Consider the following 18,813-nt stretch of genomic DNA (forward strand, 5'->3'; position numbering starts at 1 on the left):
TCAGTCTTATATTGACTTATATTTGCATTCATATACTGCATGGTGGATTCTTTGTTCTTTCTCTTTGGAGACTAATAGCACTCAGTTATTTCAGATATGCCTCACATGATGAATCTCTTTCCCTTGATCTGTTTTTCCTTTCCTCCTGCCTTCTATTCTTCTTTCCTTCCTGTTTTTTTTTTTTAATTTGGTTATAAGTTGAGGATGAAATAAGATAAACCCAGTAGTGTACTGTTTCTCATGAAGAAATTTGAAAGGCATCTTTTAACAATTTATTAACAATTATTATAGTTTTGCATGTAAGATGGGTAGTTAGCTAAGTAGATATAGATAGATAGATATTCCATTTAATATGTATTGACCCAGTAATATATAAAAGAAACCATGTGATTTGTGGATAATAAGCTATTAACTATATGTTTTCTTATTAATTCTGGTATGTAATTCATTTATATGAATGATGGTAATAATTGACAGTGTGATGCAGGCTATAAGTAATTAAAGGAAAATATTACAAAGGAATTAATTCTGTGTGAATCTGTTAGGTGTTTCATTTGAACTGGCTTGGAAGAGTGGTGCTGTTTTCTCTCGGTAGTGTATAGTTGTAGGTGTCAGGAACAATGTCAGGAAAGGCTAATAAGTGGATGACTATGGAGTGTGTTTTCCTGTCCTGTAGTGGACATGAGAAGGAGTACTGAGGTGGGGTTTAAACTCAAATGGTGTTTATCTGAAATTTAATGTTAAATTAAGAATTTTGAATTTTGTTCTCTATTAAAATATTATTTTGATGAGATGGAAAAGGAAGTAAAAAAATAAAACAAGGCAAATTATTGAATGCCTAATGTCCTGGGATAGGTCTGGGACAGAAGAAAGGTCTTCATTTCTGCTTTCATTCCTTGAAGGCACATTCTACATTTTATGGGTGCTGATGAGAATTTCTACTATGCATGCATGGTAAAAGTCTGAGTCACTGATTCAGAACACAGTTCTGAAGAGTCCCCAACATTTGTGTTTGGGGATTGTGGTGGTGGCAGTGGCGGCAGCAGCGGTGGCAGCAGTGATGGGTATACTTATATAAACACTATATATATAATTTCACTTGAAACAGGTAAAGGAAACCTCTTTGGTGATGATCAGCAATTACCTTTCTAGTGCAAAGACAATTTACTGTTCTTTCTATTTGAAAATATTTTCTTACTTAAGGTTTCTGAAGGTTCAATATTTGCCTGCTCACAGCAAAAGTAAATTGGAAATCAATAAACTAAAAAATCGGGATCACATAGCAAATTAATTTAACTCAGTGTTTTCATAAAAAAATAACTCGTCCACATGCCAGTTACAGAATATTACAAAGTTAATGATTTAATTATCAAAAAGGCATACTAAAATTCTTTATTAAAGAGAGACCTTGAACAACCTAGAAGTTTGTTTTCCCCACACTAAATCTGCTCTGTTGGCCCTTAAGCTTATCCTTCTAGCAATGACTTGAAGCAGATGAAAACCACTTAAACAAGTTTTAATAGAGTTAAAGATGTTTTAATACAAACTGACCATTCTAATTTATTGCCACATGCAAGGAGATTCCACCAGACCAATCATTTGGACAAGGTATTTCTCTCCTTTGTTCTGTAGGAGTATGTCATCTTGAACATGAAATCATCACACTAATGGGTGCATAACTTCCATTTCATTGAAATGTAAAGAGTCCTGTAAAGTTTTACTATCACAAAGAATAACCACTGATTGGTAACACAGCAGGCAGTAGCCAGATTACCATGTGCCAATCATCTGTACTCATACTGAACCTCACATTAACGCTCAATGTCTTGCTTTGTCACCTTGCAGAAATGTTGGAATCCAACAATGTGATTACTTTCAATGGCTTGGCCAACAGCTCCAGTTACCATACCTTCCTTTTGGATGAGGAACGGAGTAGACTGTATGTTGGAGCAAAGGATCATATATTTTCATTCAACCTGGTTAATATCAAGGATTTCCAAAAGGTACCTTTATTCTGATATATGGACTATAATTTTAGTGAAACAATTTAAGTTATACAGAATTTTCTAGCTATTTAATTATATAACAATTGAAAAACTTGTTCAAATTAATATTTTATCTTTTCAGACACATAAAATTAAAGCACTGATTTGACTTTCATAAATCAATATATATAGTAAACCATAAAAATCATCAAGAAGGAAATTGTAGTATTTTTGGTGATTATTATAAGAAATGCTAACTTTAGCTTATTTTTCTGCAGTTGTATCATTTTTCCTGCATACAATTAAATACCTAAACCATTTTAGAAATGTGTAATAATTGATTTCATATACTAGGTATATGTGTATATATATTTATATATAATTTATGCATCTGTCTATATTGCCAAAAAAATGCAGACTTCATCAGTCATTATATACATGCCTCATCTGATGTGTCACTCATATTTGTAAAGTTTATTATTAATGGAACACAGTTACTCTCAATTCATTTACATATTGTCCATGTCTGCTTTTATTTTACAATGTCAGAGCTGAGTAGCTGTGATAGAAATCATCTGGATCAGAAAGCCTGGGAGAAGGCAATGGCACCCCACTCCAGTACTCTTGCCTGGAAAATCCCATGGATGGAGGAGCCTGGTAGGCTGCAGTCCATGGGGTCGCGAAAAGTTGGACACAACTGAGCAACTTCACTTTCACTTTTCACTTTCATGCATTTGAGATGGAAATGGCAATCCACTCCAGTGTTGTTGCCTGGAGAATCCCAGGGACGGTGGGCTGCCGTCTATGGGGTCTCACAGAGTTGGACACGACTGAAGCGACTTAGCAGTAGCAGCAGCAGGCCCTTTAAAGAAAAAGTTTGTTAAATCTTGATCTGGAAGATTGGTTTTCAGTGTTCAATTTTTGCAAATGTGGTCATTTAGACACTAGTCTTTTATCAGTTTGTAATACACATTATAAAAAGTATTATTAATACTTTTGGTATTTATTACTTATTTAATTAATATACTATATAGGTTGGGAAATAAACATGGGATGACAAATTAATGGAAATTGTGCTACTGAGTCTATATGCTGTATTCTAAGTCAGACATTTATTTTTTCAGTTAATATTTCCAGTCTAAATTTTCTGAGAAACAAAGATATTTATGTAAGCTTTCCCAAGAGTGAGAATATAACACACTTTTTAGGATGCATGAGTGCAAGTATGCTCAGTCGCGTCTGACTCTTTGTGACCCTCTGGACTGCAGCCCGCCAGGCTCCACTGTCCATGGAATTTTCCAGGCAAGAATATTGGAGTGAGTTGTCATTTTCTACTCCAGGGCATCTTCCTGACCTGACCCAGCAATCAACCTCTTATCTCCTGAGTCTCCTGCATTGGCAGGTGGAGTCTTTGCCACTAACCCACCTAGGAAGCCCTTTTAGGGTGCATTGCTGTTGTTCTTTAGTGGCTAAGTCCTATCCTACTCTTTTGCAACCCCATGGACTATAGCCCACCAGGCTGCTCTGTTCATGGGATTTTTCCAGACAAGAATGTTAGAGTGGGTTGCCATTTCTTTCTGGGTCAGGATATCTTCCTGACCGAGGGCTCCAACCCACGTGTCCTGAATTGGCAGGTGCATTATTCACTGGTGAGCCACCAGCGAAGCCCCTTTAGGCTACATACACTTCAGTATTTATACATGTATTTATACACTTCAGTATCATGCATAGTTTTACTGCTTAATACTGAGGGTTTAAAAGTGGTGTGTCTCAACTTCTTATAAACTGTAATGAACTGGACAATAATTTTTAAAAACATAATTGTAAAAAGCTTTTGTTCTGTTTGCAGAATGTTGCCTAGGATACACTAAAGATTTAATTTCAGGGCTGATTTATTTCTAATAGAGCATACCAGTAAACATATAACTTTTATTCTATTACCCAAACCCTAAAATTCTGACTGTGAATTACGAAATTTGATTTTTGACCTACAGTCACAAAATGGCAATGCCGTTACTGATATATTTTGAAATTAAAATATGGCATTTAATAATCACCTTGATTTCTTCAGGCTATTTCTTTATATATATATATTTATATATTTCAGTCTATTTGATTTTGAAGCCTCCTCAGATGATAGCAATATCCCTAAAGTTATCTATTATCTAAGGAAATGAGTTATCCATTTGTTTTTCTGAAATGATAAAAATACATCTTTTCTAAAGGTCACAAAATAAGCAGGATTTTGTTGCTTTAGTGAAAGAAAACCACCCTTTATAAAATGAAGGAAAATCTAAGATGATTAGGAAGACTACATATTTTAGTAATAAGAGACTGTACAGTTCACATTTTAAACGTTTATAGAATTTTCATCATTCTATAAAATCCATATATATCAATATAAATATATGTGCTATATATCTACATAGACAATATATGAGCAGGTGTCACTTCAAAATATGTTTAATGTTTTGATTGTGTTTCTTCTAAAAGAATATTCTTAATTTGATATATATATATATATATATACACACACACATTAAGTTCTGAAATTGAAAAGAACTAAATTTTCATGTAAAACAATTTATTATTCTATAATTGAAAAAAATCCTGGAGACATTTTTATGCCTGGGATATATCATTTATAGCAAATATTTACTGAAAAATGGATTCAGTAAAAGTTTGGTGAATTGCCCAATACCATAGTGTTCTTACTATAGCTCCTATCCTTGATTCAAATCATTATTCTGTAATATGAGACATATTTCTAATTTTAAACATCAGTTTCAAAAATATTTAATTTTAATTGTCACACTGTTTATAAGATAAATGCAGTTTTCTTAAGGATTTACTTCTGCTTGTTTATATTTGTCTATTAATGCTGTTTTAACCTGTGTATAATGTTATTCAATAACTTTTTCCTAAACCTCTATTTAAGAATAAAATCTGTATAAAATAAACTCAGTATAAAATCTGTAGCGGGTACAAATAATTCTTGAGGCACTTACAAGATAATATTAAAGTTGAGATGTATGAATTTAAAGGTGAATATTAGGCCAACTCTGGTTAGAGAGAAAAACACAGTCTCAGGTTTCACTTCAGTTCAGTCGCTCAGTCGTGTCCGACTCTTTGCGACCCCATGAATCACAGCACGCCAGGCCTCCCTGTTCATCACCAATTCCCAGAGTTCACTCAAACTCATGTCCATTGAGTCGGTGATGCCATCCAGCCATCTCATCCTCTGTCGTTCCCTTCTCCTCCTGCCCCCAACCCCTCCCAGCATCAGTCTTTCCCAATGAGTCAACTCTTCACATGAGGTGGCCATAGTACTGGAGTTTCAGCTTTAGCATCATTCCTTCCAAAAAACACCCAGGATTGATCTCCTTTAGGATGGACTGGTTGGATCTCCTTGCAGTCCAAGGGACTCACAAGAGTCTTCTCCAACACCACAGTTCAAAAGCATCAATTCTTTGGTGCTCAGCTTTCTTCACAGTCCAGATCTCACATCCATAGATGACTACAGGAAAAACCATAGCCTTGACTAAACAGACCTTTGTTGGCAAAGTAGTGTCTCTGCTTTTGAATATGCTATCTAGGTTGGTCATAACTTTCCTTCCAAGGAGTAAGCATCTTTTAATTTCATGGCTGCAATCACCATGTGCACTCAGATTTAAATGGACCATAAAAAACATGTTGGTCTTGATAAAGGGTTACATCTCTTTAAGGTGAAAATGCTTATTCAATAATGAGTAAGAGGACCTATCATGGATAAATGTATAGAAACATAAAGAAGGGAAAGTCTAATATGATCATTAAGCACTTTGAATATGAGGGTAAGAAATGTAAGCATTGTTGATGAAATTAATTAATGGGCTTCCCTGGTGGCTCAGTGGAAAAGAAACCACCTACCAACACAGGAGACCCATGATCGATCCCTGAGTTGGGAACACCCCCAGGAGAAGGAAATGTCAACTCAATAATTCTTGCCTGGGATATCCCAAGGGCAGAGAAGCTTTGTGGGATACTATCCATGAGGTCACACAAAGACCTGGACATGACTTAGAGACTAAACGACAACAATTAAATTAATGAGAAATTGTAGAGCAAGGAAAAGAAAATATCAACAGGTTAATAAATCTAAACAAAAGTTAGGAATTATCCTTCATGGAAATAAATGTTATAAGAAAGACCATTTATATGTTTGCTCTATTAACTTATAGTTATTCTCATTAAATTGCTTTCCAAAAGAGCACTTTCTTACACTAGAATTTATTTATTTTTCACGTTAGATATTTAAGCCATTTTTGTTCACCCTGGTCTGTAATAAATTGAGACTACACACCCCTCTGGAATGCAAAAGTAGGAAGTCAAGAGATACCTGGACTAACAGGCAAATTGGTGTTGGAGTACAAAATGAGGCAGGGAAAAGGCTAACAGAGTTTTGCCAAGAGCACGCACTGGTCATAGCAAACACCCTCTTCCAGCAACACAAGGATGACTCTACAAATGGACATCACCAGACAGTCAATACTGAAAGCAGATTATATTCTTTGCAGCCAAATGTGGAGAAGCTCAATACAGTCAGCAGAAACAAGACCCGGAGCTGACTGTGGCTTAGACCATGAACTCCTTATTTCAAAATCCAGGCTTAAATTGAAGAAAAAGGGAAAAGCACAGGAAAAGCAAATGTTTCATTTGACCTAAATCAAATCCCTTGTGATTATACAGTGGAAGTAACAAATAGATTTGAGGGATTAGGTCTGAGAGAGTGCCTGAAGAACAATGGACAGAGGTTCATGATATTGTACAGGAGGCAGTGATCAAGACCATCCCCAAGAAAAAGAAATGCAAAAAGGCAAAATGGCTTTCTGAGGAGGCCTTACAAATAACTGAGAAAAGAAGAGAAGCTAAAGGCAAAGGAGAAAAGGAAAGATATACCCATCTGAATGAATAGTTCCAAAGAATAGCAAGGAGAGATAAGAAAGCCTTCCTCAGTGATTAAAGGAAAGAAATATAGGAAAGCAATAGAATGTGAAAGACTAGAGATCCCTTCAAAAAAATTAGAGATACCAAGGGAACATGTCATGCAAAGACAGGCACAATAAAGCACAGAAACAGTATGCACCTAACAGAAACAGAAGAGATTAAAAAGAGGTGGCAATAATACCCAGAAGAAATAGGCAAAAAAGATCTTAATGACCCAGATAACCATGATGGTGTGATCACTCACCTAGAGCCAGACATCCTGGAATGCGAAGTCAAGTGGGCCTTAGAAAGCATCACTACGAACAAAGCTAGTGGAGAGGATGGAATTCCAGTTGAGCTATTTCAAATCCTAAAAGATGCTGCTGTGAAAGTGCTGCACTTACTATGCCAGCAAATTTGGAAACCTCAGCAGTGGTCACAGGACTGGAAAGGGTCAGTTTTCATTTCAAACTCAAAGAAAGGCAATGCCAAAGAATGCTCAAACTACTGCACAGTTGCACTCATCTCACATGCTAGCAAAGTAATGCTCAAAATTCTCCAAGCCAGGCTTGAACAGTATGTGAACTGTGAAATTCCAGATGTTGAAGGTGGATTTTGAAAAACACAGGAACCAAAGATCAAATTGCCAACATCTGTTGGGTCATAGAAAAAGCACAAGAGTTCCAGAAAAACATCTACTGCTTTACTGACTATCCCAAAGCCTTTGACTGTGTGGATCACAAAAACTGTGAAAAATTTCTGAAAGAGATGGGAATACCAGACCACCTGACCTGCCTCCTGAGAAATCTGTATGCAGGTCAAGAAGCAATAGTTAGACCCGGACATGAAACAACAAACTGGTTCCAGATTGGGAGAGGAGTATGTCAAGGCTGCATCATACTGTCACCCTGCTTATTTAACATATACGCAGAGTACATCATGTGAAGTGCCAGGCTGCACGCAGCACAAGCTGGAATCAAGATTGCTGGGAAACATATCAATAACCTCTGAAACGCTGATGACACCACCCTTATGCAGAAAGGGATGAAGAACTAAAGAGCCTCTTGAAGACAGTGAAAGAGGAGAGTGAAAAAGCTGGCTTAAAACTCAACATTCATAAAACTAATATCATGGCAACCGATACCATCACTTCATAGCAAATAGATGGGGAAACAGTGGGAACAGTGGCTGACTTTATTTTTCTGGGTGGTGACTGCAGCCATGATATTAAAAGACACTTGCTCCTTGGGTGAAAAGCTATGACCAACCTAGACAGCATATTAAAAAGCAGAGACATTACTTTGCCAACAAATGTATGTCTAGTCAAAGCTATGGATTTTCCAGTAGTCATGTATGGATGTGAGAATTGAACCATAAAGAAAGCTGAGTGCAGAAGAATTGATGCTTTTGAAATGTGGTGTTGGAAAAGACTCTTGAGAGTCCCTTGGACTGTAAGTAGATCCAACCAGTCAGTCCTAAAGGAAATCCATCCTGAATATTCACTGGAAGGACTGATGTTGAAGCTGAAGCTCCAATACTTTGGCCACCTGATGTGAAGAACTGACTCATTGGAAAAGACCCTGATGCTGGGAGAGATTGAAAGCAGGAGGAGAATATGATGACAGAATATGAGATGGTTGGATGGCATCACCGTCTCGATGGAGATGAGTTTGAGCAAGCTCCAGGAGTTGGTGATGTACAGAGAAGCCTGGCATGCTGCAGTCCATGGGGTTGCAAAGAGTCAGACATGACTTAGTGACAGAACTGAATTGAATACACCCCTCTAAATTATAAGAAAATTTAGCATGAATGTTAGCAAGATTACTTTTTTGTTAATAATGACATGAGAGAAATCTAAAAATGAGTCCTATGTTGTGTCAATGACATCTGTGAAAAACTAGGAAACTGAAGAAATCAACCTGCCTTTTTGAATGAAAAAAGGTATCTATTTTAATAATACATGATTTTTGCACATCTCTCTGAAAAGCTGAATATGAAAGTCAAATCTTAGCTCTGCTATTTATTATCTCTGTGTTCCAAAGAAAATTTACATTTGATCTTCCTCCATTGTTAACTTTTAAGGAAGAATAGCTCACTTGGCTTTTCCATATTCAGTGAGAAGACAGGGCTGTGGAGCCTGTTGGTTGGAGGTGCAAGCCCTTATTCAGGAATCAGGGTAATGTTAATTGTAAGAATGTAAGGCTTTTTAATTAAAATCGTGGTAACTATATTCTTCCTTTGTAAAAAATTTATGAAACTCCTTTGTGAAAAATAAAACTTATGATACAAGTTATATTATAGTACTTTATATACAGAGACATAGATGAAAAGTATATGAAAATGAAAGGATTACATAAATTAAGTGCTTTAAATGGTAAAAAATAAATGCATATAAAAAATCTTTAGAGTTTTTCATTGTGACATGGACCTGAAATCCACTTGCCGTGTCAACATAATTTATTTCAATAAGTCCTAAATTCTTATTTATAAACGCATTGCATTTTGCCTTTATTCCCTAGATTATCACAGCCTTTGCTCAAGTTTATGACCATTTATATTGAATTATCTAGAGGTTCCCAAATGAATGATAATCATTCATTTTGAGACTAAAAGCTTTCTAGCAGACATGAATGACTAACTGCCATCATCTCTGAAATTTTCTTTTACATATGACTTTTTTTCCACCTGAAATTAACTGTTGTTACCAGACAAGAAAGAGGAGTTTAAAAAAATTAAAATTGCTGTGCCCAAAAAGATAGGAGTCATTGAAATTGCTCAGGGGAACTGAAAAAGTTTATGTTAAACTTTAGATGAGGATATTTTAATTAATATTATTGAGGGAAATGCATCTACAATCCTTTAAGCCAAGAGTTGAATTGATTTACCTACCAGTGTCCCTGTATTCAAATCATACAGGAAACTTTGGAAAGATGATGACCAAATATTAGGGATGAAAATGCAAAGTTATTACTTGGTTAGTCTGAGTTTTACCCACAGTGAGGTGGGTGATTTTTTTCTTTTTTTAGAGTATTTGTTTCCTCATTACCTCCTTTATCTCTTGAATGTATGCAGTGCTACTGTTCACTTATTTTCCTCTCAAAAAAAGAAAAGAAAGATTCCTTTCTAAAGTGGATTTCTCTATCAGTTGCTCATTTAAGAATGTCATGCTGAGATCTGACTTATGGAAATGGATCCAGAGCACCTGATGTTTAAATTTCAAAATCAAAATCACTATTTTATGACAAAAACTGATTCATTGAAAAGAATGCAAGCTGCATTCTATGCCTGTTTCTGTCTTTCTCCACTAGATTCTCATGTGGTCTCAAGAAGATCTTCCACTCCCAAACTGCCTTACAGTTCTTTCCATCACACACCGTTTAGATCTATTGACTACATAAATTTCTGTGTTGCCCAAATTTCATTTATACAGCAAAACCTAACAGGTAGAGAGTATATGATACAAGTTCATGCTAATTATCTGATGCCACTTTAAAGTCTACACTCAAAGTTTCTCACCACATACTGCTTTCTGGAACTTTCTTTGTCTCAGTTGCCCTACTTGATCTAACAGACTGTAATGTTGGATCTCTTAGAAAACTTAATTGGCAGAAAATAATATTTCTTCTCTGCCCTTAGATTGTGTGGCCAGTATCTTACACCAGAAGAGATGAATGCAAGTGGGCTGGAAAAGATATTCTGGTAAGTATCACTCTAGTAAGTTATTTTAATAATTGCATAAGGAATTTATTATTCTAGCATCATTTTTGCTCATTGTTATATGAAACATCATGCTTTGTGGACTTAATCACTTTTTCAAAACAAATTAATGATACATAATTTTGAATATTTTTACATTTTTATGTAAAACATTGAAAGTTTAATGCAAAGAAAGTAGGTAAAACTGACTATATCTAAATAAAGCAAAAATGTGTTCCTTTTGATGATTTATATACGTAAAAGGTAATTAACAAAATGCATTTTTTAGCATATAAACTTGTAGCCAGTGAACCAACTTATTTGTACAGATTGGTTTTCAATGTTAATTCTTCTTAATTCCTTTAGAATGAATTGAAATTTTTCTTCTTCTGAGTCACTGTGATTAAATTACACCTTGTTTCCATTCCATTCTATTCCTTTTCTTTCTTTCCTCTCCCCGCTTTCCTTTCTTCCTCATGTTTCTCTTCTCCTTTCTCCCTTAGAACTTTCGTCTTTCCTTTCCTCCTTACTTCCTACATTTCATGTACTCATTCCTTAAGTAAATATCAATTGAGAAATGACTATGTAATAGACATTGTCTTTGGTACTCTGGACAAAAGATGAATGAATGGTAAGCAATCACTACAATGATATTACCACTCTTAATAGGTAGAGGGCATTTTTCCTGAGGTAAACTTTGTCAGTGAGCCACAGGTTTGAAGCATAGCCATTTATCTGCACAGATCATGAAAGGCAGTTATAATCATTTAAATCAATACTTTAAAATGAATTCAGAATCTTAAATATGATTTTATTTTTTTATGTTTTATCAGATATTTTTGGATCCAGAACAAAAGGAAATAAGTTTAAATGTTTTGTCTCCAGATTAGCATTTAGAAGAAATTTATCCTAAGTCATAAATCTTGTATGTATGTATGTATATAGATAGATGGATAGGTAGATAGATATTTTCAAGGGACAATCTGATTGATTGGTAGCAGCTGCCTAAGATGTGTGTATTTAGAATGATTTGAAGTGAAATCTGAGTTCATGGATAAGGATGGCAGCAGCGTTCACTACCAGTGAAAGCAGATGAAGGCGCACAGCACAGGTATCTTCTGCCCATGATTAAGACATATGAGCAAACATGGGAAATTTATCCTTAAAAATTTAAGTTTAGGGACACATAATTTTTTGAGACAGGAGCTCACTGTGTCCTACTTTGCCTGGCAAAGCAATAAAGCTATCCTTGTCTACTTTACCCGCCTCCAAAAAAAAAAAAATTCCATTTTAAATATAAAGATTGTAACTCAATCTTTATACACCTTCATAAACAGAAACATTTTTTCTGATTGTGTGAAAGTGACAAAAAATTCTTTTCTATCAAACTTTATACTATCCTAAATTAATACATAGTTTAGGGTGATTGAAAAGGTAAATTAAAAAATTAAATAAGACTTCAGAAAAGCCAAGAATTTTATGTTGATTCCCACTGACTCATTAATTAACTCAAGCAAGTACCTTAACTGGTGGAGTGGCTTTATAGTATCTTATCTGTTAAATGGGACAGTACATATTTTGCAATTATGAGTTTAATGGTTTTTGTGAAAATTATTTATAAGATAATACTGAATAAGTGTGGGCAAAATATATGACTGAATAAGTAAATATTTATTAATATCAAAATGCTATGTTTATCACTAACAAATTTGAAAGATTACAATGTGATAATAACTAAGAATGGAGAGAAATGGAGGTTTTACCTGTATACAGTTGTCACTTTTAAAAACACATTTTTTTCTCTTTCTGTTAAAATATAACAGGCAAGGACATACATAGGCGCTTAAAATTATTGAGAATCCCTCCTGTGCCAAGCACTATGATAATTTAAATAGTATTTTATGTGGAGTTTTTAAATAATAAATTTACCAAATGGCTATCATTACCACCATTTTCTTAAAAAGGAAATATAATGATTCAGAGTATTCATTCAAAATCTTCTCATTCAAAAATTATGAAATATTTTGAGTGCACTACTCAAAGCTGAGATAAATTTTGCATCTCTGCTGATGTTTTTTGTGTTGTGTGGCATATATGGATTTGAATTTGTGCATTAACACACAGATAATGAACAATAGAGATTGAAAGAAATATCTTACGTATTCTGGTCTTTTTAAGGGTGTCTTTGTGTGTGTGCTCAGTCACTCCGTCATGTCCAATTTTGTGACCCCACAGACTGTAGCCTGCCCAGATACTCTGTCCGTAGGATTTTTCTGGCAAAGAAAACTGGAGTGGGTTGCCATTTTCTCCTCTAGGGGATCTTGGTGTGGGCATAATAACCCACTCATAACATTTTTGTAAGAGTCAATCACAAATGAAATTATTACCTAGACTGTAATGCATGATGCAAATATTAACTATTATTAGTGTATGTAATAGAGTTGCTTAGACAATTTCTAAGTGAAAACATTGTTAACGAAATATGTTTTGGCCCTTGCTAATGATCACGATCACTGTAGTGTGGCACTGTTCTGAATTCAGTAACATTTGAAAACTGAAGATAATAACCATACTTAACTGACAGATTATCTGGATTTTATAAAAAGCATTGAGCCACGTACTGACCGTATCTGGTCCAATGATTAAATTAGCTCATTCAGTTGCTAAGATAGCAGATATTCTTTTTTGTCTGTGGTTTCCAAAATTCATCTCAGTCCATTTCCCTCATCTTTCATGCCTCTGGCCTTGCCTCATCTCCCCTCCCCTAACCTCTCATCTCCTTCCCCCCCTCCCACTACTACTCCTCAATCAGTACCAAACACTGAGGGATTCTGGTGTCAGCCCACATACAGTTCGATCAGCAGTTGCAGTAAAGTCAGGATCCCCACAGTTCCAAGGCATAACCTTAATGATGACCTCAGCGGCTTCCTCTCCAAGACAAGCAACTTTATTATATTTTCCAGGCTTGCTGAATATGCTTATGGTCTTGATAGAAGTAAATTAAGAGGAGCTAAAACATATGGTGTCTGTGAAGTCTGATACAGGGTGTTAATGGCACCTGATTATTTCATAACACTTTATATAAGGATTCTGAAAACTTGTAAATTATGTCTCATACTTATGGTAGAGATAGGTAATTATGTATTCACTGAGAGATATAAACTTTTGAAAGTTTATTGGTATGGCAGTATTAGTCATACAAATCTTAAGTCAGATAATTGATATAACCTGATAAAATGCATGTGCTTTTGTTTTTCCTTGACATTCTGCATCAAATCAGTTCAGGCATTGTGGATTTTTCTTTTTCTTTTTTAACGCTTAATTAAAGGAGAACAAAGCAATATTCATGTATTTTAGTTCAAGGAAAAAATGTATTTTTTCCTTTAGCTCTTAACCAAACACTAAAGTATATTTAAATAATGAAATATATTTCATACTATTTTTCTTGTAACCCATCTCATTACTTTAGTATTGTTTTTAATTGACCTATTATTAAAAATACATTTTGGGCATTTGGAATGAATTTTATTAAAATTAATTTTACTTTTTAGGTGACCTCATTTATGTACCTCAATTACATAACTATTTAAATAGGATACATGGCATTTATCATTTGGGGACTTTAATATGCAGATGCATTATTTTTTCATTTCTGTTTGTATCATTTTAGAAAATAACAAATAGCTGACTTATTGGTATTGTAGCATTTCTTCCTTGATAAGCATAAAAAAATAGCATTAGTATCTTTACCAAAATTTTCTTAGCCACTTATATTGTTTTTCCTTTTTTAAAAAAATTTCATTCAGGGCCATACCTGTGCAGTGATACACAGACAGTTTGAAGGAAATTCTAGGCTCTATCTTGAGTGAATAATAGTCAGCTGTGACTGACGGACAATAATTCCTTTTAAAGACCTCTTGTAATTCTGAAAACCACATGAAGGAGGCTTGAGTGATTTTGGCAGCCATTAGGACTCCAAGCGGAGAAGGCAGTGGCACCCCACTCCAGTGCTCTTGCCTAGAAAATCCCATGGACGGAGGAGCCTGGTGGGCTGCAGTCCAAGGGGTCGCAAGGAGTCGGACACGACTGAGCGACTTCACTTTCACTTTTCACTTTCATGCATTGGAGAAGGAAATGGCAACCCACTCCAGTGTTCTTGCCTGGAGAATCCCGGGAACGGGAGAGCCTGGTGGGCTGACGTCTATGGGGTCACACAGCGTCGGACACAACTGAAGCAGCTTAGCAGCAGCAGCAGCAGCCACAGGACTCCAAGATACAATTGTAACCAAAATAGGAATTAACCTGAACATTTATACAAAGATAAACTAACCACCTTCTTGAGTGCTCTCCATGGTTTCTAGAACCTAAGTTTACCCTTTTCCCACTGGTTTTAGTATTTTTTCTAAAAGTCCTCTGGAAATAAAGCTGCTTTAAACAAACCATCCTTGAGGAAATGCTATCTTCTTAGTATTAGATTCAGATGTAAGACTACAATAGGAAAAGCAAGACAAAGACACTGGTTAATTTTATGTATTTTGAAAGGAGGTCATTCTTAAGTCTGTTTAAGGTGGTTTACATGGCACAACCACCTGGGAAATCAGGATATGCCACTTGATTAAACCTACGTAGTTCCTGTGTCAGTGAGTGTAGCACTGTATAGAAAGTTGAAACCTTTCTCCATTCTCCTGGGAAGCTGGAAAGATATAAACCATTGTTTCTCATGGCTCAATTTTGCAATGCAATGTATATATTAAGTCAATAGCTGGGATTTGAGCAGCTAATTCACAAAAAATGAACTTCGTGCTAAGAGGGAATCTCTAGCCTAAGACAGTTACAGTCTCTCTCTTTTTCCATGTATACATAGACAGACAAAGAGAAAAGGAGGAAATAAAAATGTACCATAGGCTGCTGATAATTGCATTTCTAACAATAACATTAATTTAAATATATTTTTCCAGAAGTGAATATACAGAGTATATATTCTACTATGCCTTCTTTTCTTGGTATTATCTGTTCTAAATATTTACACTGTTATTGTATATCTGTATTAGAGGAGTGAAATGTTCATGAACCTTTTCTATTATTGTCACTTGAGAGTTGTAATTTGAAAAAAAAATACATATATGTAATATTATTGTACAGATACCCTCAACAAGGACGTAAATGCAATCCAGATATCTCTATTCTCACTTCTATTAGCCGCCTTTACTATTATTTTAGATATTTTCCTGGTGCTTAAAATTCACTTTGTATTCACAATAACATTTCTATTGAGGGATTAACTTCCTTGACCCTGTTTTGCAAATCAAAAGGGAATACATGCTAAACTGGAAAAAGAATCTGTTTCGAATCAATAGCTCTTTGAATCTTCTTTGTTTATCCTACTAAACATCTCTCTCTGTACTAAGCTTCAGTAAAACCAAATGGCAACCTTATGACTATTAGAAATATTTTGAACTTCACTGGAAACCAAAATTTCAGCCATCTGAGATGAACAAAAAAATAACAGATTCTCCTAACATCACTGTTTTTGAATACATTTCAAAGTTCAGTATCATGCACCTGAATTTGGGGACATTTTTGCAACTCTTGAGAGACTTATTTTTATATTCTTGTCCTTGGTGGTTATTCATTTTTAACATATGATATATTATAGCTTGTCTATCAAATTTGTCATGACTCAAATTGCAGGACCTCAACAGCACTAAGTTTAGCCAAGTGCATGCAACTGAGAATTTGAAGCTACACATTCATCTTAAGTTTTGTACAATCTAAATGCAAGTTAGTCCTTGAATTTTGCTTACTTTTTCCAAGATCAAAGCTGACATCAACTTCATTTTTTAAATTTTATTTTAGGGACTTCAATGTTAAAACTTTAAATGGATAGTTAGAATTACCTTCTAATTCTGTAAAAATCATAATGTTTCACTAAGTCTCAAAACCCTGATGTGTAATTGTTTGGAGATCATTTTTCATGGATCTCTCACACTTCTGAACATAGGAAGAATGAAAGAATTCTTAAGCAAAAGGCCAGTTAGTTTTCAAATTACCTTGAAGTAGAGATAGTGTATCCCTTAGAGCAAAGGGCAGTTATGCTTATCTGCAAGTACAGTGAACATAACCTCTTTCTCAAAATGTAATGACCAGCATGCTTAGGCCTGCTATAAAGTGTTGAGGTTACCTCAACCAAGAGTTCTGCTGTAATGCCCCTCTCTGCATGTGTAAGTGTCACTTGGCCCTCTGCTCACTGCACAGTGGGAATTGGAGCTTGGGGAACTGACATGAGAAATGCTGACTCTGACTACTGCTATTCCTGTGAATAATAAAGTTTTTCATCTCTGATTCAGGAGCTGTATAACTTTTGTCAGCATCCGTAAAACTACCATTAGTAGCTTGTTATCTTTTCAGTAAAGTGGAATCATAGACCCTTTACTGTTCCTGATATTATTGATTATTATTTTTGTGGGTACCCTAGATCACCTCACATGAAAGACTTTGATCAGTTTATTAGTTTTAGATATGATTCTGTAATGAAATTTGATGACAGATGAAGTATACAGACAACTGATTGCTTAAGAAAGCAAATGAAAAACTTCTTATTAAATGCCACAGAAATAAGCATAGATTTTCATTTGCATGCATGTGTGTACATTTATTTCTATTTGGAGGTAAATATCAGGTGAACTGATAGTTCAAATTCTGTATTCAAAGAATACTGATAATAATGATAGCTAACATCAATTATAGCTTACTATACTAGGTATTGTTCTGTATACATTTATTTTATTAACTCATTTATGTAACTCATATTTAGTTATAAGATAAGCATTTCCTTTCAAAGAATGTAGTTCCAATGTACCTAAGTAGACACAGCACAATTCTGCTACTACTATTCACAAACAGTTGCTATATTTTCTGTTTCACTGTGACACTGGTTCATACCACCTACCTTTTATAAAATGTTTATAAATTTATAATTTATCATCCTTACTTGTGGAGAACTGGAATTTCATGAAAATTCTAATGAACAACCTTACATCGTCTTTTTAACAAGACTGGACTCAGATTAATATTCAACACAAATTTTATTAAGTCCACCTTTCATTTGTACCAACTATGGTCTTAATCATTTTTAACTCTACTTGTAAGAAATGAACAATTCATTATAGCCTTCTTGCCTGCATCATGTCACAATATGTGGAATGTTCTGAGAGTTTTAAGCAAAAAATATTATATGAAAACATTATAAGTAATAAATAGATGGTTGATTATCTAAAGAATAAGATGAGTTTCCCTTCAGTTAATAAGTGCTAGGCAAGAATTCACAAAAGAACTATACAAAAAATGATCTTAAAGACCTGGATATAACCATGATGGTGTGGTCACTCACCCAGAGCCAGAAATGCTGGAGTGTAAAGTCAACTGGGCCTTAGGAAGCATTACTGCAAATAAAGCTAGAGGAGGTAATGGAATTTCAGCTGAGCTATTTCAGATCCTAAAAGATGATGCTGTTAAAGTGCTATACTCAGTGTGTCAGCAAATCTGGAAAACTCAGCAGTGGCCACAGGATTGGCAAAGGTCAGCTTTCATTCCAGTCCTAAGGAAGGGCAATGCCAAAGAATGTACAAACTCCTACACAATTGTGTGCATTTCACATGCTAGCAAGGTAATGCTCCAAATCCTTCAAGCTAAGCTTCAATAATATGTGAACTAAGAACTTCCATATGTACAAGCTGGATTTAGAAAAGGCAGAGGACCAGGGATCAAATTACCATCATTCATTGGATCATAGAAAAAGCAAGGGGATTCCAGAAAAACATCTATTTCTGCTTTGTTGACTGCGCTAAAACCTTTGACTTTGTGGATCACAACAAAATGTGGAAAATTCTTAAAGAGATGGGATTACTAGACCACCTTAACTGTCTGTTGAGAAATCTGTACACCAATCAAGAAACAATTAGAACTGGACATGGAACAATGAACTAGTTCCAAATTGGAAAGGAGTACAACAAGGCTGTAATTGTCACCCTGCTTATTTAACTCATATGCAGTGTACATCCTGCAAAATGTCAGGCTAGATGATTCACAAGCTGGAATCAAGATTGTCATGAGAATTATCAACAACCTCAGATACGCAAGCAGTTCAGTTCAGATCAGTCACTCAGTC

At 35.0% G+C, this 18,813-nt stretch overlaps 1 protein-coding gene across 1 annotated transcript in view; it reads left to right on the forward strand.

The window, feature by feature from the left end:
• SEMA3A (semaphorin 3A) overlaps positions 1-18,813 on the forward strand; it is a 366,549-nt gene that overhangs the window by 191,529 nt on the left and 156,207 nt on the right. The window contains 2 exon segments of the mRNA XM_052638692.1: positions 1,846-2,003; positions 10,587-10,649. Of these exon segments, the coding sequence (XP_052494652.1) occupies positions 1,846-2,003; positions 10,587-10,649 (221 nt within the window).

This window comes from Budorcas taxicolor, chromosome 4, assembly GCF_023091745.1.
Source record: "Budorcas taxicolor isolate Tak-1 chromosome 4, Takin1.1, whole genome shotgun sequence".
Classification (NCBI taxonomy): domain Eukaryota; kingdom Metazoa; phylum Chordata; class Mammalia; order Artiodactyla; family Bovidae; genus Budorcas; species Budorcas taxicolor.